Raw genomic sequence first — 22,065 nt, forward strand, 5'->3', positions numbered from 1 at the left:
TCATAAAGGGTTAGCCATACTTAGCACTTGCAATAAGATTGTATTAAATTCATATTTTTCTTGAAGTTATAGATAAAGCATGGTATGCTAAAATGCCAACTTAAGTGTAAAACCTCTTTGAGAAATAATAAATTGTAATCTTTGCATTAGATTCTGGATATCTAATATGTGATAATAAAGAAAAGAACAAGGTGTCTGTGGCTGGGTATCTTTATGAAAGAAGATTAGTAAGAATCACACAAAATTTAAACTTTGTTTTTGGATTAACCTTGGTTCAAATGTTTTGTTACAATGCATTCAAATAATATGTTGAGTTTAATTTTAAATAATATTTTAAAGCTTCACCTTAATGACTTCTTGTATTATGCTACTTCCAAAGCAAAGAAAGGCTTCTCCAAATTAGTTTGTAAATACACACACACATACATACATACATACATACATACATATATACATGCGTATAAACATACTCAATCAAGCAATATAATTCAACATGTAAGTTTCATCCCGAGTTATTTTGACCGTAACACATCCTAAACTTCAAGCAACTTTAGAGTATTGGATTTGGATTCAGCAGTGCAGGTTCATAACTTCTTAAGTGGGTTTTCATCGCCCAGGTCGTCCCTACAATATCAAAACAATTGGATTATAAGAAAATTCACCGCAATTCAACTGAGAGGCTGTTGGGAAGAAACTGGGATAGGCATGAAACATTCAACGCTTTGTGGGTTGAACTCATTTGTTTTAGATTTAGGGTTTCGAGTCAGGGAGGGACTCCGAGGGCTCACGCATTAAGACGAGTTTGTGAGAAATGTTAGCATCTTGAGCAGTTTGACCGCAAATTGGAGTGACTACAAACATCCTTGATACTCGCTGCCACTAGCCATTGCATCACATCACAGAAGCTGTGTGTGTTTCTGAAACCACTTGAAATAAGTAGCAAACCGTGAGGATTGCGCCTCAGAAACGCACAGCCCTAACACGAACAAAACAATCCAGAAGAACTGAACCTGCTACGCAATGCAGGCAAGAGTGAGCATGTAAAGATGGAGGATTCCAAGTTCAGTTCCAATTGAGTTCCAATGATAATATGATACAAGCTGAATTGCAATCCTTGGTGGATTTCAGAGATGAAAATCACCCAAATACCACTCAGGATTAGAGCGAAAGACGTGTCGTCTTCTCTCTTAACTCGCACTAAAAATTGTTCTGACCTAGACGCAGCAACAAGGCCTGAGGACAGCAAACTTACTTCAATTCTGTAACGATGACCCAATTCTCACGTCCTTTTGTTCAAATTCCTGACGACTCGCTGGAACGTCTTGAGCTCCTTCGACCGGCCACCATAGACACTCCTTATCTGGTCCTTGCAAAACCCACAGGCCTCTTTGTCCATATCCTTTTCCTCAATGCCATACAAGACCTTGAAGGTTTCAGGCTCAACGCGACAAAATCGAGGTCGGTCTGCATGAATTGTGCAGGACCGAGAGAGCTTATCGTAATTTATGCACCACCCATCCGGACCGACCATACTACGGTACAAAGCAGCTTCTGCGGGGTCACTGAGAACCTCTTCAATGGGTGGATAATCTGGTCCTTTATCCAACACGCAGCAAGCTCCACAGTTCTTCACACAAGCCCATCCCGCACGAGACGTCCATATCTCGCTTTCTTTCACAGCAATCTCTTCCACCGGTTTCCGTACCTTCGCGACTTTCTTCCTTGGCCCTGCCACAACTGTCACTTTACCCGTTTTCGCAGCGAAAAGCCTCCGCTGCGACCTATGAATGCAGCGAGACACCTCGTCCAGGAACATTCCCTTCGTCAAGGTTCCAGGGGCTAGCCTGCTGGCAGGCCAGAATAAGGCGCCAGCCATCGCTAAACTGCTCTCGATAAGTCCCGCTACGCAAACCTCGCTCCGAAACACGATGTATCCACGGCTCCCATAATATTGTTCTCCTGCTACTAATGAGACTCAGAAATAATTTAGGATTTAAGGTCCAGAGAATTAGGGTTCAGGGTTTATAAGGAGTGCCCTGCCCAATTGCCAGGGATTGGAGTGTACGTTGTCCGTTGAGTACCCCCAGAAATCGTCATGCGTAGTATTAGTGTACCACGGTCTAGTTTATTTCAGCTGAATCCATGGCTCCAACAAGAGCAATGGTAGAGAAGGTAAAGAGAGCGAAGATTGTACAGGCGGGGGCGTTGAGAAGGCGAAGGAAATGGATGGAGACGATGCGTTGCGATTGGGGGCAGACTAAATGGATTCTAAGAGCGGGGCTGATGAGCAGGATATAAGGAGCGAGATGAAAAACAATGCCAGTTTTAATGTTACGAATTCATGTGGGACTACACGTGTTGAGAGGGTTATGAGTTCCACATCAATCGAGTTATTTCCTATGTCGGAGCCTCAGCTTCTGAATGGTCATGGTATTTGGAGAGCTGCAAGAACTGGTTCTGGAACGATACTTGCATTCATGGTGGTGGCCATGGTGTTGGGTGTCCAACAGCACTCTATGCTGCGACACAAGACTGGTGTAGTTGTCCGCCAAACTTTTTGGGGGTGTAAGAAAAGTTTCCAGTCGCAGATCGGTTTCGGGTTGCTGGCTCATGCATGCTATTATTGTTGAAGTTGTTTGATGCGGCTCTCTCCACAAAATTTCGATCAGCTCTTCATCCATGCTGTATTCTTTCCTTCGAATCAAACCTTTAGTGAGCTCACAAATCCTATTTCGACGTTGCGTTAGTTTTCCGGAGTATAGTATTTCGTGCTTGGTTGTTATTTCCATGTCTAAATTTTGAAGTATCCATCTAGCTTTATGGACTCGACGGAGACATCGTACAGTCGTGAGAAAAGCTAAAGAAACAACGGGTGCTCAAGGTTGACAACAAAGGTGAAAGTTTTCGGTTGCCGCTCCAGACATACAAACCAGTTCAAATTGTATTCGTCTCAAAATACAGAAGAATTTGAAATTCAACAAGAAGCGCAGTTGCACTGAGAACAATCGTTGAATACACACTACTTCCATCTCATTGTGGCTAACGCAGTGCCTACTGATTAATACGAAGATATTCGATAATCTAGTAAATACGGAGAAGACACTCGAAGCAATTTTCGCTAACTCAATCTCGATGTGATTGTACATCGGTTGAATCACGCTGAAACCCTTCTTGCTCGCAGTGAAACTGCCAAAGATAGTGCAACATGAAAGCATCGTTTCATTACAGGAAGCCATTCGCTTCTGCTTTCCTAATTATAACTCTTCTGCGAAAACTTGAAACGTTCATAGCTAAAATGCTAACAGCAAAATAATAATATAGCATGTCGCGGCGACCGATATAGAAGATCCAATATCTTCACCCTAAATGTTACTCATTATATTTACAGCCCATTAACAAATGCCTGAAAGCTTGCGCTGCTACGACTAACTCTATGTATGAAACTTAAACCAACGGCATAGATAAGTTTCACACCTAATTAATTGTCAAACATTTGTATAAAAATCAACTTTCAAAACTGAGTTGGCTGATTCATCCACTCTGCGCAACACATCTAGTACCGGGTGAACTTCGTCTTATCTCCACCTGCTTTCTTGCCATAAGGATTACTTGCATTGAACCCGTGCTTGCCACTACTCCGACCCTCCACTTTTGGACCCTTTTTCCTGAATTTCGCAGCACTGCTATCTAAATTGAGGCTCACTTTCGGAGGACAGCTAAATCCGAATGATGATGCGACAGCCTACAAAACACATCCACCCGTAACTTATCATGAGATCCAAATTCTACTGCAAGGAATGAACAAGCCACGATAACATTCTGCCCATCTTCTATATACAACAGTTGTTCAAACTTAACGTACTGGAAATCCTGAACTTGCAACAACTACGATAGAGCTCGAATTCCAATCCAAAACTTTCTGCACAAACACTTGTTACTTGGAAAGTAAGAATGATCCACATCTCTAATAATCTCACCTGTAGATCCAACCGATGCACATTGAAGATGTCCTTCATAGCATGAGAGTTGTAAGCCAATAAGTAAGACCGGTATGCGTCACGAGCCGACTGATGCAGATAGTAGTTCTTCTCAACAAGCTTTTCCTACAGTCACCGGCATGCAACGATTCGGATGTCAAAACAAAATTCTCGCGTGTATCCACCAACCTCTCGAAATGAAATAATATTCCTGTATGCCAGAGTAGTATGTGCATCACTCCCCTGAACAATGACTAACAATATTTCAAGTCTTCGAATTTGATTCATTCTCCTTCACCAATCAACAACATTCATTAACCTAGCACAGATGAACTCTCTTTAAAAGTCATTGCGGATCAAAAATGTAAAATTCGCACCAGCTGTGATTGCACGTTTGCAATCTTATTCGAAGGAAACTCGTATTCGTTAAGAGGAACTTTCGCACCCTGCGAAAAAAAACCGTGCATCCACGTTCAGTTTCTCAGCTTTTGAATGCTATCACTCAACAAAATGACAGTCGATGACAACTCCAAAATCGAATGGCTAGAAGTCACTCAGGAAAACATCTGTGAACTGTTACAAATAACAACTACGATGAATACACATAAAACCCAGTCACACCAATGTGTTCCATTCTAAACAATTCTAAATAAATAGAATAAAGAAACCGTCACAACCTTCAGATACTTGAGGAAGCCCAGTTCTTCCGGAATCAAAAACAACAACGCTCGCCCCTGAGATCCTTCTCCTCTAGCAGTTCGACCCACTCGATGAATGTATTCCTGTAAAACCAGACATCCAGTTTAAGCACTACAACATCAATCAAAGTCACACTCAACAAAAAGAAATGAAGGAGACAGCATTCATCAGGGTCTTAAGGTTGTAGAGCATCTCACCCTTGGGTCATCTGGAGGATCGTACTGAATAATCCAGTCCTACAGCCAACACACCCACAAATCGGAACTTAGTAACGTCAGTACAGACGCACATATGTAGACGCATCACAACAACCGCCACCACTGAAAACAATCTAATCATCGAAGAGCTGGATTCAATACTTACCACTGCTGGGATGTCCAGCCCACGAGCAGCAACATCCGTGCAAAGTAAGATGCCCTTCTCCGCATTACAGAACTCGAAGTAAGTTGACGTTCTCTTCTGCTGCTTCTGTTTGCCATGAATGTCTAGGCACGGAATGTCGATGTAGTTTAAAAGCTCACTGTGAAACTTCACAGAGTTGCACGACGAAAAGAAAACCATAATCTGCGTTCACGGGACACATAAGAATATCGCATATTGCACCTGTCCTATTCAGATACTAAGGTCTGGTTGCGACAACATTTTCCTACACGAAGTGCGTCTTCGGTGAAGGAACTTCACTGCTGCCTCGCAGCCCTTGCCAAGAATAGTGCACTACGTATGAAGTGACATCCAGTTCGGGAAAGGGAGAAGACGACAGTTCGACACGCAAAGCTCGCATTTGACGGGTTGAAAACAGTCTCTTACCTTCTTTTTCAAATTCTTCTTCAAAAAGGTGAATAGTAGCAAGAAACGTTCCGCACTGGACACCACACAATATCCTTGCTCCAATCCTTCAACTGTAGCTTTCGACCGACCATCATCTACACCAATATACAGTGGAGCCTTCTTGAATGAAACCCTCGCTAAATCCTCCACCTGCACGTGTTCAAAATAAAAAATCATTACGCATGATTATAAAAGTGATCTCCATAGCCTAGAGTGATGACATGCGACAGCTTGAAGCTAATCCATCAGCAGAAGCCAATAGTCCAAAATTCTTAATAGAAAACCGACAGCAATGATAAACATTTTTGAGGAGCAATTCGCAGTATCATCATCAAACCTTGGTGGTTTGAGTAGCAGAGAATAGCACTGTTTGCCTCTCTTTTGGCAACAACTTGATAATTTGCTTCATCTCCTCCTCGAACCCTATTTCTAGAATTCGATCAGCTTCATCGATCACCAGGCACTGCGTAGACCACGAACAGATGCATATGTGAGTTCCTTACTACGTACTGTTAGGTGCAAGCGAAGTATTGTACTCCCTTCCATCAGACTTGAAATCAGATCAATTCATTTCATGTACCCGTCGATTAGACTCACATACGTCAGGACAAATGACTCAACCACTGAGTTAAACGGCACGTAATACATGTACAACAATCCTTTGCAAATAATAGCTACTGACCTTGAGGTTCTTGAATATGAAACCTTTGGTGTTCTGAAGGTGATCCAGAAGTCGACCTGGAGTGGCAACCAAGAAATTCACCCCTTTCGCCAACTTTTCAGCCTCAGTTCTTCTGTTAGCTCCCCCCATAACGATGCCATGTGTTTGCTTGTGGTATTTTAGGATATCTCGAGCGACTCCATAAATCTGCAAAAATATTAGAGTTTCAGCGTCAGCCAGAGTGAAGCGACATGAAAAACCGTACGGCACTGACGGAGACAAAATTTTAGTTTTCTGGAGAAGTTGAGGAATCTCTCCAACTATAAGCTCTTCGAAAAGCTCAGAAATGCAGTGGCGACTGACAAATGGAACACCTGCTACACTCACAATCGAGAATCCATGGCATTATCGGGACCAATGACGAGATATCTCACCTGCATAGCAAGCTCCCTAGTGGGAGATATAATGATCACACCGGCTCCATTCCGAGGCATAAAGTGGGCATGGAATAGCAACTCCACGGCGGGAACTACAAATGACAAGGTTTTTCCAGAACCAGTTCTTGCAGCTCCCAGAACATCACGACCAGTCAGAAGCTGAGGGATTGACCTAGCTTGAATCTGCATAATAGATTCAAAGTTAGATTGAGTAAGTACTACTGAAGATAAAAAAGGACATTACCCTTGGCGAAGAGTCACAATCGTTGAAAAACCCACAATCCCACATTCTGTTCCTAACAGAATACTAGCACATTCACGGGTTATGGACTACTAATATGCGAATTCTACTGCCCAATTCCCCAAAAGTCATTGTGAGCACTCCGTGATAAGCGTACCTCAGTCATATGAGAAAATCCGGTGTCTTTTAGAGCATTCTTAGTGGGCTCCGAAACTGGCAATGACTCAAATGAGGTGGTACTCATAATGCCTTCAACCTGTTCAGTTCCACCTAAATTCTCGATAGTAAAATTCGTCTTCTTTGACTTCTTCCCTTTGATTACATCCTTAAGATCCGGTCTGTCAGACTCTGTTTTATCTACTTGCTCTGCATCCTCACTTACTCCATCCATCTCCTCCTGCTGCTCCGCTGTCCCGGCCTCCAAGTCCACAACTTTCGGATCGCTCAACTTCTTCTTTTTCTTCTTTTTCTCGGCTTCGACTTCTCCATTCCCGGAATCGTTTTCATTTGTAACCCCAACTCCATTGGTCACCCCATTGTCGATGTCTTCTACATCCTTCGGTCGCTTCCTCGATTTCTTCTTTTTCTCGCCACTAGATTTCATCGCCAACTCCTGCAATGGAGACATTTAAATCACTCCTTATTCCGCTCAATCATTTCAAAACCCCGGCAGTAAGAATAAATAAATAAATGAATAAAAGCCCACTCACGAACCACCATATCCACCACCCAAATAGTGCCTATTCATAAACCCTAAACCCTACCGCAGACATCTAAACTACTTCACGCAAATAAATTTTAAAAAATGCAACCCCTCTCCACGCAAACAACACCCGCATACAAACGAGGAGCCTTAAACCCTAAACCCTACACCACAGAACCAACTTTTCCACCAAAACATACAACAACCAAAAGCAAAATAAATAAAGAAATGAATAAATAACCCTCACTGCTCTCTCCCTCTCCCCTCCTCACAACAGAAAAGAACACTACCACTAAAAGTCTAGTCTCCTCTGAGCAACCAACAACCCCAAAAACCCTAAAAGAGAGAAGAGGCAGGAAAAAAAAAAAGTCATACCATTGATGAAGAAGGGCGGAGAAGAAACCGCCCAAACTAAACGAAATAGAGAATAGAATAAACAGGCCTCTCAGGCAGGCAGGCAGAGAGAGGATTGTGATAACAGAGTTAGGGCATCGGTGAGAACGAGAACACCACTCTCTCTGTTTCTACAGCATGAAACAAAGAGAGGTCAAAGAGAAGCACAGAATTGCAAATGAGCAATGAGGGGAGGCTAATGAATGAATGAGTGAGTGAGTGTGAGAGAGAGAGAGAGAGAGAATGTGTGAGGAACTGAGAAGAAGAAGAGCCCACTTCTTCGCACTAATCCTCCTTCGCTTCACTCCTCCTGGCCCCCACAGGCAGCGCCGACACCGCACCCCACCTGCAAGCAAAGCAAGCAAGCGGCGGACAGAAGCCTTCTCCTTGTTACTTTCTACTTTATCATTTTTTTCCTTTTCCTTTTACGTTATTTGGGGCTTTTTCTTTTGCGGACCCTTGCGTTTCTTTTATCTTGCTTTCTTTTTCTTTTCTGCTTCACTCGATTGATTTCGTGAAAAATGGAGTCATGCACGTTTTATTTTAGATTTTGGTCATGATAATGTCATCAATTTTTTTCCCATGGTGATCATATTGGTGTGAAAAAAAATAAATTAAATTAAATTTTATTTTTTATGTTTCGATTTTTTAACTTGAATTGTTGTAGATAATTGATTATGCATGTAAAGTCATGAAGATCACCATTCAACTGTCAAAACTAAGTACTAGTGGTGGTTTGTGAACTTTAGTAGAAAACACTAGCAAATGCAAATTTAAAAATTTCTAATTCAAATATAAAAATAATGATGTATGAAGTATTTTTTCAAAAATTAAAAATTTATGATAAAAATAGAAAATTAAGAAGAAAGAAATGTCTTTCATTCTTATATTTTTTTAATTTTTTGCTATAATTTTTTCTTCATTATTTAATAAATTTAAAAAATTTTATAGGCTTATACAATCCAAAAAAGAAATGAAAAAAGAATGCCTATTATAACTTATATTTTTTGAATTTGGTAATGTAGGTTGTTATCAAAAACAAGTCGTCCTATTTTTTTATCATAGTAATAAAGCAAAATCATGTGTAATTGAAAATTGGTGCTTCTATATATATAGTTATAAGATTGTTTTAAGTTTTTTTTATTCATTTGTTAAACAAATAAGATATAAAATTGATGGAGAGTTGGTGAAATTAAAAAGAAGATTACCATAAGGCCTTACAATAGAATAGCAACAATATTGTATAATTGTATTTGCTATTGATAGATGCCACAATATTGTAGAAATATCAAAAAAGATTTGAAAAGAGACTAATAAAAAATAATTTGATTAAACCTTGAAGCATGTATGTATAAGATGTTGATTTGTGAAAATAAGCTCAATAAATCAAATGAATTTTCTTTGAAGAAAAATGTGCACATAAAATTCATATTTGCTAAAAAAATATTAATATTAGACTTGTGATGATTGGAATCCATGTAATTTTTAGTGATAATACAAAGATAAATTAATTTTATTCTATTAAAAGGTCTTTATATTGGATTAATTAATAGATAAGTTGATACATCACTATACCAAGTTTATTAGATAATAAAATATAATAGTAATTTAATCATGATTTAAAATTGTATTTACAAAATAAAAAAATATAGACTCATATTATTATATTTATATTTATAATGTATTATATGTCAAGGACATGAATTTCAAAGAAAGAAAACTCAATACACTCTTGTGTCACTCAAAAAGATTAGAAAGTCACTCAAAGATGATAATATAATAAATTAGAATGGCTATAGCTAAATTCAAGAAGTCTAAAAAGTCTTGAAATAAGACTAAATACTAGAAAGGTGTTGACAAGAGTGAAGAAGGCTTCACTCTTGCCACCATATATACTATCTAATTGAGAGTTATGTAGCAATGTTCTATAAGACCTCTAATACATGTTGACTTTGCAATCCACATGTTTTAACTTACAAGGCAAGTTTTTTATATGTGCACCACATAGTTAACTTGTTCCATAAGCTACCAATATGTGTGATACATAACTAACTTATTGACCAACTTTCTAACCTACCAATCAACTATAAATACGTATAAAATAAAAGTTGTGTCCATGAAGCTTATAAAAAGTCTTCATAAAAAATATTATGAAATAAATCCACTTTTACTTACTTCTATTTAATTCTATAAGTAATTATTAGAGTAAATATATATATATATATATATATATGATACTATTCAATGTCAAGGATATGAACCTCAAAGAACTAAAAAATCAATACACTCTTGTGTCACTCAAAAAGATTAAGAATTCATTCAAAGATGGTAATATATTGAACCAGAACGACTATTGTCAAAGATAAGAAAACTAGAAAGTCTTGAAATAAGATTAAGGACTAAAAAAACATTGACAAGAGTGAAGAAGGCTTCACTCTTGCCTCTATATATACTATCTAACTTAGAGTTATGTAACGATGTTCTATAGGACCTTTCACACATATTGACTTTACTAAAGATATGTCTTAATTTGTAATGCAAGTTTTCTATTTGTCTACCACATAGTTAGCTTGTTCCATAAGCTACCAATATATATATAATATGCGATTAATTTGTTGATCGAGTTTCTAATCTATAAATTAATTATAAACATGTGTAAAGTCAAAGCAACATCTATGAAGAGTTTAGGAAGCTTCTTTAGAAGATATTATGAAATAAATCTATTTTTATCTACTTCTACTTAATCATATAGATAATTATTAGAATAAATATTTATATTTGTGACATGCATAGGATATTATTTAGATCTTTATAATTTGAATTTTTAAATAAGACAATGTTTTGAGTCATTCAATCAAATGTATATAAGAATGGATCAAATTCAATCTTTTTAAGTTCTTAAGTAATAAATGTAATAACTAAATCTAAATATAATTAAATACTTATAGATGCTTCTAAAATATTATTTAAATAATTTTCATAGAGCTCTAATAGAAATATTACAATTATAGAAGTAAGAGATTAAGGTATTTTTTACAATTACAAATGTTTATGAAATCATTTCCAAATATATTGCAATTTTTTTTAAACTAAAGAATATTAGATCAAATTTTCAACTCAAAATGCTTTGTATGTACAAATTTAAAATTTAAAATTAGTTTTGTATTTGTATCTAAATATTTTCTTGTATTAGTAATTTTTCTTTAATATTTTGCAAGAATGTTTATAACTATATTTAATATTATTTCTATACTTCAATTTTTAATTCTTATTTCATGATTTTTAAGCTTTGTGACTTGAATTTAATGATGCAAGCTTTGTATTCCGTTTTGTGAGTCACAATAAATATTAGTAAAAATATTAGATTAAATATATTATTGGATATATTGAATTATTTTTCATATTTAGAATTTTTTTTGAATACTAGGAGTGAAAAAAACTATCTTTATTATTATATTATAGATATATAAATATATTTATATTTATATAAAATTTCATAACATGTTTATAAATAATGTATTCTTAATTACTATTTAATTTATAGTTGATAAAAATATGATTTATACATGGTTTTTTGATTTATATTTTTTTTAATTAAAATTTTATGAAAGTTGAATTAGTGTTCTTTATTTATTTAACTTTTACATTATATGCACGTAATTTTATTTTAAATAATGCTCTTTTGCAATTCATTTGAATTACTGCTGCTGAACCGTCAAAAATTGATAATGATACCATACAAAACTTTATAGCGTCACTTTTAGATTTCATAAATTTATTCTTATACTTTTATATCAATTTAATAAATAAATACATGATTTTCAAGGAATAAATACAAACTTTGGATTTTTTAGGATTATGCAAGAATAGTTTTAGACAATGAATGAAAAATTTGACAATTATTTACAAAACAATGGATCATATTGCATTATGACTATTTTGAGAATAAGATTTCTTAAATTTACAATAACTTTAAAATATATTAAAGTGAAATAGAATAAATCAAAAGAACTTATTTTAAAGCCATATGTTCTAAACTTTCTTTCTTTTCTATTGTTTTTTTTTTTTTTTTTTTTTTTTTTTTTTTTGTGTTTTTTTTCTCTTCTCCAAGTATATTTTCTTACTACCACAATTTATATTTTTGAATAAACCTAAATCTTAATTGTGATTCTAGTTTATGAAAAATATTGCTTTTACTATATTTGCATGTAGAAATATTGTGATTATATTTTGCAAGTTTATAAAAATAAAATCTTTCAATCATAAAATTTTAAAACTATATAATGTATCATATAAATGACCTTCCAGTAGATTGAAAAAAATTGTTGTGTTTTATTGACTCAATTTTAAAAATCAAATAAAATGAGTTTAGTTCTTTATACAAATTACAAAATACAATTTCTTCATTTTCCTTTAACTTGATGAAACCATGTTTAAAAAATATGGATATAAGTACATAGTATTAACTATAATTTATGCAGTACATTGTAGAATTTGTATTATGTTTAAGTTTTTTAGTAAATAGGACACACCAATACACAAATTAATTATTTCGAAGTGTTAGACATAAAACAAAAAAGGTTTTTTATTCTGGAATCAATAACTTTGCATGGATCTTACTATGCTTTCATATATATATATATATATATATACATGTAATTTTTGAAACAAAAAATGGGAATCAATCAACAACTCTAATGTCTGTCATTGTTTGAACTTTATCATGTAGAAGGAAACACATTTTCAACCTTTTAAGACTATCTTTTTTAGAATTTCAAAGATCTAAAAAAGATTTTAGGACTGCATTCTACGTTTTGTATGAAGTTTCATCTAAATACTATTTCAAACGATTATGAAAGCGCTTCTCACCTTTTTATTGAATAGTGCAAACAGTTTAATCTAATGAAAACGAAGCATGGGTTTCAAGTAATTATTTTAATACTTTCCAAATGTGGTGATCAATCATAGAACCTTAGAAATGTTCGAGTCAAGACCTCCCTCCAAGGTATGTTTTACTTTCTACCAAAAGGCTTGACTTTTCTTATGCACAGTTTTATTCAAATTGTGTAGATAAATAAAAGCTCTTTATTTGAATCGGATAATCTTACGCATTTTAAACGGAGAAAAAATAAAGTTTAAATCAACTTGCTGAATCAATCTTCTTCTAATATTTAACTGTTTGTTTGTTTGTTTCACAGAAAAACAACACTGAACAGAAGAGAAAGGAACTTAGAATACTCAACGCTTTGTGATGTTCGATTTGTTTTGTTTTCAGTATTTTTGTTTAATTTTTTCCTTTTCTTTTCCGGAAGAAGTATCCTTTCTCAGTCAACTTGAAGAAAAAGACAACATTCCACCACTAGAATCTAATAAATGATTCAAAACACCAAATCAATGGAGCATCGACAACATCCACCGCTAGAATTTGCCAACCGGTTCAAAACATCAAACAATTACACACTCCAATGAACAGCTGTATGGATCGACATCAACAAACATCCAAATCCACATAACTGCTGAGAATTCTCAACTGCTGAGAATTCTCAACCCACAAACAAAAAAACCGTCTAGTTCAATCTCAACAAAGAAAAAAACACAGATCACTTGCAACTCAAACCAGCTCACTCGTCACTACATAACTTCAAATACTCAAAAACATAGAAAACCCAACACATTTCCAACTCACGCACCACCCATCACAATCCATTATCCACAACCTGCTTCAAAAAGTCAAGCCACGGCGGTGCACAAAAGCAAACCCTAAATTGCCTAAAAAAAAACAACCGGTTTTGAGCAGTTCACGGAGGCACTGTAGGGGATAGATAATAATGCAGGGTTGGAAGGATTGGTGGGATCCGCAGACCATTGACCTTTGTTCATTATAATTTATAATTTTGTTTATAAAACTTCGAGGTCAACAAAGGCGTTGAACCTTTTGACTTGGACTTGGCCCAGTTCGGTGACTTGTGGCCATGCAGCGGCGAATGGCTGATGGAGTTACAAGCAGCCTGGTTGACTTGAGCCACATCGATGTGCAGGATCTCAACTCTAGCGGAGGAGAAGGCGAGGACCTGCATCACAAAGACACCGCGCTCACTGTTCGAAGATCAACCTGGAGGACGTTGATACACAGTGAGGAATCATCTACTCGGTGCGGCGCTGAATCGAAAGTGAATCGAAGATGTCGCCGCCGATGTGCCCACCCGGGTCCCTTCGCCATGTGGGTTTCTGGTCCTGTGGATGGATTCCAGGAAGTGGGTTACCCGAGTTTACGGAGTTTGAGGTCAATGATCTCGAAGTCGTGCATGTCGCGTGTTATACATCCCACGCGGTAGTCATGTGGTGGCTTTGTCGGTAGCGATGTGCTGGATCTGTCGCATGGGCTCGATGAAAGATGTAACAATAGGCTTTGTTCGTTCTTTAGAAGCGGCATCCGAGCCGCTAGCCTCATGAGACGGTTTGAATCGTTGGCTGGTCACGTCAAACAGTGTGTTAAGAAAAACCGAAGGCTGTGTGTAAGATTTTCGGAGTGTTGTATACGTTAATTTGCTTTTCTTTTTCGTGTTATTGTTATTTAAATGTCGTTTGCGGTGGAGACGAGGTGATACTTTCCCTTCAAAAGCCTCCTGGCTGGAATTACTGGAGGGTAGCGTAAACCTCACTGAAACCTGTTGACTCTGGCGGCGGTTCAAGTGTTTGAAAAGCAATTAAGAAAAATTCAATGCCCAGGTATCCTTCAGTGGTGGGCAAAGGAATCCTCACAGGTATTCGGTGAGAATTCTAATAATTGGTTGCCCATCTTGAGTTTACTTGGCCTGGCCGACTCAACATTACGAAGTTTGCTGTGATCAGCATCTGTGGTGATGCAAATCTGATGCACTTGATGCGAGGGTAGAAACGCAGGTCTAGATTCCACCGTGGTTTGTAGAAGTCACTGAGGACTGAGCTGCCTGCATCATTTTGCGGAGCTGAACGCAAGGTGCTTCCATCTACAATCCGTCTGGTTCCACGAGTCTCATGTAGCTTCTACTTAAGTTTCCAGGCGCCGACTTGTGATGGTTTCTGAACTTCACAAGGGTTCAGTGCAGAACTGGAGACAGTCTCTCGATGCTGAGGTCGGAAGTTTCAGGCTTCTTGCGTTCTCTTCTGGAGATGCAAAGCTGATTCTGTAAGGGTGGTTGTAGTTTGATAAACTATCTGATTCAGTTTCTTCTAATGCACCGGAGGGTTATATCTTGCGTAAACGTTTACAGATCCATGTTGTCTTCTGAAGGGCTTCCATTCTTCGATTTAGCTGGTTTGAAGGCGGCACCTTGACGGAGTCTCACGACAACAAGGCTATCAACCAGTCGAAGGGGTTCGGCTAGAGTTCGTCAGAGTGGTGTCAGACCGCAAGGAGCGAAGAAGAGACTTTTGTTTTGTTTTGTTTTGTTTTTTTTTTTTGAGTGATAATACAGGTCGGGTGAAGTAAGAGGTTTGAGCGCGGCGTTTTGCTGCGGCTGTGAATCTAGAGAACGAGGTGAAAATAAGCCGAAAAGATCAAGCGAGATGAGAGTTGGTACTCATTTCCCGGACAGATGCAACATATGACTAAGTGAATAGTGAACAATTTTCAGTCGATTGAATCTGGGAAATATAAAGTCGTGACACCGGCATGGCTTCGTCTGAATCGAAAATACGCAAGGATTTGGCTGCTTCCTGCGTCCGGCAGTTCTTCACACTTGCGACCTATTTCGTGCTAACAATTGGATTGTTATCCGTCCACATTGGTGCGGCTATTTCTGTAGGTGAAGTAGGATTGAAACCGAGCACTGGAAGACGAGTGCTGGTACGTCTAGCCTTCCCAGTTTCGGCACATGCTAATTTTTTTGTATCGATAAGACTGTCTTTGCAAAAATTATTCATGATGTATCAGTGTTTGTGACCCAGAGATTAAAAAGCTGTTCTTACATCGCAGGCCGTGAATTCGACACGAAGTGTATTAGAAGATGGTGAGGCTTTGCTTCAAATTAAGGCCGCGATCACCGACGATCCTACAAATGCCACATATTGGTGGAAGCGCACAGGGGCCAAGCAAACGCTAAATCCTTGCAGAATGAAGAACTATACGAAGCAGTATTGGCCTGGGATCGATTGCACTGACAAAAGAGTGACGTCCATAAACCTTGCCAACATGAGCTTGAAGGGTACATTGAGCCCCTACCTTGGCGCTCTCTCCTCATTGAAACAGCTCGACTTGTCTAACAATCTACTTACTGGGGCGATTCCGGTAGAGCTTGCGCAAGCAACCAATTTAGAAACCTTAAATCTTGGCAACAATCGTCTCGACGGGGAATTGCCAACTTTCTTGGGGAACATGAGGAACCTCACTTCAATAAATGTAGCAAACAACCTGCTAGTAGGATCTATCCCGACGTCGATCGGCAATATGTCAGTCTTGCAAAGGCTCAACATGTCGACGAATAACCTCACGGGGCCAATCCCTGCAGTTTTGAATCTGTGCGCGAGGCTCACGCTGGTAGACTTAAGCAGGAACGGGCTTCAAGGGCCTGTACCTTTCCAGAGCTTAGGGAATTTGACGTTGCTCAATTTGCGAGAGAACGATCTAACAGGGGATTTTGTCACGAAGTTGGCAACGTTTCCGAAACTGCAAGACCTGGATTTATCGTTTAACAGGCTGACCGGAAGCATACCGGCCAATATTTCAACCCTCCCTCTGACGAACCAGCTCTCCCTGGCGTACAACCAACTTTCTGGAATGATCCCAATCGAAATCGGCGGGCTGGCGGTCCTACAACGAATCAATCTTTCGACAAATCTGTTCACCGGAATCTTACCCGAGACTGTGGGCTCACTCTCTGCACTTCGTGAACTTGATGCATCCTCCAACCAATTGATTGGTCCGCTACCGGATTCGCTAAGTACTGGTGTGCTTACTTCTTTAGTCGTTCTGAACGTCTCGCGCAATGCATTGGGTGGGAGGCTCCCCCATCTTGCTAGACTTAAAAACACCCTCAGAGTGTTCGACGCATCTTACAACAATCTCTCGGGTCCAGTTCCTGACGATTTCGTTGATTATCCCTCGCTTTTGTATCTCAACGTTTCGCATAACAACTTGCGAGGAGATGTTCCATTCTTTCAAGAGCACGACGGTGTGAATACGAGCAGCTTCATCCACAACCAGGTGTGCGGGCGAAACTTTGTGTTAATAAAAGTTTGTAGAAATCGATCAGAGGAGGACCGCTCCAATTCCAGAAAGAACAACATGGTTGCAATATTGGTGGGAGCAGCAGTAGCGTTTGTGGTGGCGTTTGGGACTGCAGTATATTGCTGCAACAAATCGCTACGACAAAATAAAACGATCGCAAAAGACACACCAAATGTTTCTGTGGAGCTAGGAGCGCAGGTCACCCCAGAGGATATCATGCGCCTCACTATAAATTTCAACGAGCAGAACAAGCTCGGTGCTGGAAGCCTGGGCACCGTATACAGAGCAATCCTCCCCGACGAGAGTGTGGTGGCGGTGAAGAGCCTGGCCATCCAGAATAGCGAAATCAATACGAAAGTAGAACAAGCAATAGCTAATGGCTTTGAAAGCCTCGGCCATCTGCGGCACTGGTCGCTCGTCAAGCTGCTGAATTATTGCTGCAGTCCTGACATCAATGCAATCGTAATGGAGTACATGCCAAATGGCACGCTCAACAATATGTTGTACCCAACGAGTGATGACCAATTCGGGAGAGTGTTCAACTGGCATCTCCGTTTAAACGCAGCCATCACTATAGCCGAAGGACTGAACTACCTTCACCACGAGTGTCCTACTCCTACTGTCCATGGTGATTTGAAACCGAGCAACATTCTGTTCAACATCTTCATGGAAGCAAGGGTTAGCGATTTTGGTGTCGCGAAGATATTGCGCGATCAAGGAGTTGGTGCTGGACGGGTAGCTTATGCCAGTGGCTATGTGGCTCCAGGTACAGAATCCCAAACTTTAAACTCATACCACAGTCGAAATGTACAACAATTCATACTTGGAGAGAAATCTCACTAACTACGGAAAATTTCTATAACTGCAGAAGTTTCAACTGAAGGACCCACGATCAAGGGCGACGTCTACAGCTTCGGCATCGTCCTACTGGAAATGATCTCTGGCCGGAGTCCTCAATCTCTTGCAAATGGGCAAACCTTGCCACGATGGATACGAGAAACACTGACGGATTCCAAAACGCTCCCGAACGTCCTCGATAAGATCCTCAAGGAACAATATGAGGAGAAGGACCAGAAGATATCGATGGTAGTAGGCGTGGCGCTCATGTGCACACGCGACAACCCAGAAGAGCGGCCCTACATCAACGCAGTGCTGAAGGATCTGAATCGCATCAAGGCGAGAACGGAAGCAGGTAGCAGGGCCGGATCAATGAGGTGGCGAAGCAGTCCGAGCACGCACAGAAGAAACGAAGAAATCCGGCAGGAGGTGCCCGGAATCACCATGATACCATCTCCTCCGATCACACCCCCAGGCGGTGCTCCACCGCCGCCATTGCCAATCAATGCACTGACTCATACCCCCTCGCTATCGAATTGGACCCCATCACACGAAAACAGATGAGCACCAAATCTCACAACAATTCTATTAGAATTCGCCCAATCTCACACTCCTCGAGGTAGCTTATGACCTGCAATCCATGAAGCGCCTTCGAGATCGCTCTGATTCGGCGACAATCTCAACATCTTTCCGATCCTTGGTGCGATTGGATGCAATTTGGGTAGAAAAACTCGCTACCCACAATTTGTCCCCTCTGCGTGTAGAATCAATTTCAGCAGTAGACTCGTCGATGTTCGACGGATGTTTCCGTGGCGCAGCGCAACTGTGAAAACCCTAACTGGGAATTGTGTAATGCCGCTTCGCTGCGCCAGACCGTGATTAACACACGCGAAACACTAAAAAAATAATTGTAACATCGTGCAAAAGACCAAGTTTTAGGGCTTAGTGAGAGTTCTGTTTCTCGTATGGGTTTGGCACCTCCGAATTCTGACACTATGATTTTTAGTTTCTTCGTTTCTAATCAAAATAATTCTTGTCCCTGGAAACATCCACTCAGCTCTCTGTGTTGTTTACATTGATGTGTATGGCTATTCTTCATTGTTGTCTTGTGCTTTCTCTGTAAATTTACTAAGTTCAGAGTTAAAGAATTACATATGATCTGTATGACAAAATGTGATTGTAACAGGTGTAATCAAGTATGGAGAGCTGAAAAAAAAATTAAAATAAAATAAAAAATGCATTGGTTATTGAAAAGTAATGTTAAAATTATTAGAAAAAAAAATATTCAAGAATGGATTTGTGTGATAGTAAAATGATTATTTTGAATTGCAATTTGGAAATTGTGTAATCTAAAACTTACAAAAAATAGATTGTGCACAAGGCAATATTTTTGTATACACATTAAAATTAAACCATGGTAGTATTTAAGTAAGTGTTGGTAAGTCTCTTACAAAAAAACATAATTTTCTCTTAAATACTAACACCTCATATTAGATTCAATACAGCTAATTATTATAGTAATTAGAATATAGAAATACCTATGAGAGTAGACTTGGCTGAAAACAATATAGAAAACAACAAAAATTTAATAATCACTTAAAGCAGATTGTAAATGTCATTTAAACATTAGCACATCAATGTCTTATATATTGTAGTTTGATATATTTTAATGTTAATATAGATGATTAAAACTAACATTATTTCTAATAAAATTTATGTTTTCTCATTCTAAGCTATATAAGAGTGTTAATTGGTATGTCTTTTAAATAATAAAAATATTCATTATTTTTAATATCAATTTGCTAATTTACATTATTTTTCTTATAACATAGATTTTAATTATTAGTTGGATTTTTCAATAGTAATTACAAATCAAAATAAGAATAAAAAGATGGAGGTTAAGCAAATATTTAGGTCATTTTAAGATCACAATGTCACATATAAGTGCCATAAGTATAATCTCTATAATATAAGGAAATATATATTAATATGCCATTTGATTCTAAATATTATTTATTATTCTTTTCAATGGAAGTATTGCTATGCTATTTATTTTAGGTCTAATAAACTTTTTAGTTCCATCACAATTACATTACTACCAAATCAAGAAGAAAAACTATTTTACATCAATTTTTGTTTATATATATATATATATATATATAATATCAATAATCTTCTTATATCTTATAAATCAAAATTTTAGTCCCCTTCAATCTCGCAAATCAAACAATTTGCAAAGAAAAATCTTAATCCAAGATCACATCTGCAAAATCAATGTATATATATATATATATATATATATATAGTATTTTTACACCTTTGATTAATTAATTATTATTATTATTATTGTATAACTTGTGATTTAATGTAAAAACTAATATATTTATCTACTTTCTACCTAACATGAAAACTATGTTATTATTATTTTGCAAAATTGTCTAGATTCATGCCTCAAACGTATCTTATTACATTCATTTGTCATTACAACATGTAATTTTTGTATGATGTGAATCAATAATTACATAGAAAAATAATTTATTTTAAAAAACTAGCAAAAGTATCATAACTAAGCCTCTTCACACAATATTCAAATACCTAGGTTGTATATAATATTTTATGACAGCCCTAGTAGGACATGAAACCTATTATTGCCACTATATTTTGCAAAGAATATATAGTAACTAAATTAAGCATATTTTTAATGGTAGAAAAATATATAAAATAGGCACTTTGTTTTAAGTTAAATTTTTATGATGAAACCAATCGTTTGATGTACCTTAAGAAAAAGAAAAAAGAAAAAAGAAATATAAAAGAAAATTAATGAATAAATTTTTACATTAATGAAATTACTACATATTAATTTATTATTAAATGTATTATTTTTAAATTTTATGTTCTTGATATTACTATTTTCATAATACAAAAGAATTTTTTTTATCCTTGTGATAGTTTTTTTTTTTTATTATTATTTTATTATATTTTCTTCCTTTCATATAAAGATGGAAGGCGTGGCTTGTCTTCAAAATATTCAAGATTATTTATACATTTATAAAAGAGTAGAATTGAGATGCTAAACTTGTTTCTATCTTTATATACATATAATTTGTTTTTTATAATAATCTCTCTTTCGCTCTCTGTATATATACACAAAGAATAAAAACAATACAATCGATTTTTTAATTGATTTTTTTAGTATAATAGAGCATCTTTGCTTTAAGAGTGATTTTAAACAATTATTTCAAAACCATTTGAACAAAGGGACAAATAACTAGTTCCTTTATTTTGAAATAACATATTTTCTTTCTAATATTACTTATGTAAAACTATGTGTTTCTTTTTTAAAAAAAAATGAACACTTTTCTTTAATTTATTTTTGAAATAAAATTTTCTGTTAAAAATATAAAAAATAAATAATTTCCACAAAAAAAATCCATAAAAAGAAAAACTAACTACAATAATTCAAGGTTCACTTCTAATCTTAAAAATCAAATTTTAAAATTTATTAAAAGTTGGCAATGTAATGTATTTAATTTCCAGTGGAAATTAGCATAATTAATTTATTATATTATATTATATTTTTTAAAAATTGAATTGGTAAAAAAACTAGAGCAAAGATTTATTTAATACAAATTGTCAACTTTTCTTCTTTTTCAAATCATTAAAAAAAACTAAAGGATACTCTTGAAATTATTAGATATGAAACATACACTTTCTTAATAGATGATAATAAAAATAACTTACATGACCTTATTTGAATGGCATCTCTTCTTCTGAAATATTCCCATATAGAATAACTAATATTAATCAAATACGTCAGGTTTTCACTATTTATATTTTAAAAAATCATTAAACCAACAAAAAATACATCAAATATATGAATTAATTTAGGAATTCAGAATTATTAAAATAATAATCATTATTGTTACTACTTTTATAATATATTTAATTTTATAGATTTTTATAGATTTAATTAATATATAATTTTAATACATACAGTTCATAAAACTAATGTAATATTTTACATTAGAAAGGTACACCAAATTTGAAGACATTTGTGATTGTGAATGTTAAATCTCTTCTT

At 36.5% G+C, this 22,065-nt stretch overlaps 3 protein-coding genes across 5 annotated transcripts; 1 reads left to right on the forward strand and 2 right to left on the reverse strand.

Moving 5' to 3' along the window:
• Window positions 1-464: 464 nt before the first annotated feature.
• LOC112282911 (uncharacterized) lies at window positions 465-2,150 on the reverse strand. Of its 2 annotated transcripts, none has more exons than XM_024521083.3 (2): window positions 1,253-2,150; window positions 465-624 (listed from the first exon to the last, which is right to left on the reverse strand). In XM_024521083.3, exon 1 carries the CDS (start codon window positions 1,874-1,876, stop codon window positions 1,280-1,282), a length of 597 nt encoding a protein of 198 aa, XP_024376851.1. In that variant the 5' UTR covers window positions 1,877-2,150; the 3' UTR covers window positions 465-624; window positions 1,253-1,279. The 2 variants fall into 2 exon arrangements, with proteins under 2 accessions (XP_024376851.1, XP_024376861.1); XM_024521093.3 differs by lacking the exon at window positions 465-624 and adding an exon at window positions 878-1,010 and having other exon boundaries at window positions 1,253-2,020.
• Window positions 2,151-3,052: 902 nt separating this feature from the next.
• Window positions 3,053-8,309, reverse strand: LOC112282893 (ATP-dependent RNA helicase HAS1). 2 transcript variants are annotated; one of them, XM_024521036.3, is made up of 12 exons: window positions 7,922-8,309; window positions 7,001-7,456; window positions 6,600-6,785; window positions 6,187-6,372; window positions 5,842-5,967; window positions 5,484-5,654; window positions 5,040-5,240; window positions 4,874-4,912; window positions 4,655-4,759; window positions 4,355-4,423; window positions 3,978-4,103; window positions 3,053-3,742 (listed from the first exon to the last, which is right to left on the reverse strand). In XM_024521036.3, exons 1-12 carry the CDS (start codon window positions 7,922-7,924, stop codon window positions 3,554-3,556), a joined length of 1,857 nt encoding a protein of 618 aa, XP_024376804.1. In that variant the 5' UTR covers window positions 7,925-8,309; the 3' UTR covers window positions 3,053-3,553. The 2 variants fall into 2 exon arrangements, with proteins under 2 accessions (XP_024376804.1, XP_090107713.1); XM_090251587.1 differs by having other exon boundaries at window positions 8,216-8,295.
• Window positions 8,310-14,401: 6,092 nt separating this feature from the next.
• Window positions 14,402-19,030, forward strand: LOC112291859 (uncharacterized). Its single transcript, XM_024539782.3, has 3 exons — window positions 14,402-15,767; window positions 15,897-17,913; window positions 18,016-19,030. Exons 1-3 carry the CDS (start codon window positions 15,594-15,596, stop codon window positions 18,546-18,548), a joined length of 2,724 nt encoding a protein of 907 aa, XP_024395550.1. The 5' UTR covers window positions 14,402-15,593; the 3' UTR covers window positions 18,549-19,030.
• The last annotated feature ends 3,035 nt before the right edge of the window (window positions 19,031-22,065 follow it).

Source organism: Physcomitrium patens, chromosome 1, assembly GCF_059467195.1.
Source record: "Physcomitrium patens ecotype Gransden chromosome 1, ASM5946719v1, whole genome shotgun sequence".
NCBI classification, from domain to species: domain Eukaryota; kingdom Viridiplantae; phylum Streptophyta; class Bryopsida; order Funariales; family Funariaceae; genus Physcomitrium; species Physcomitrium patens.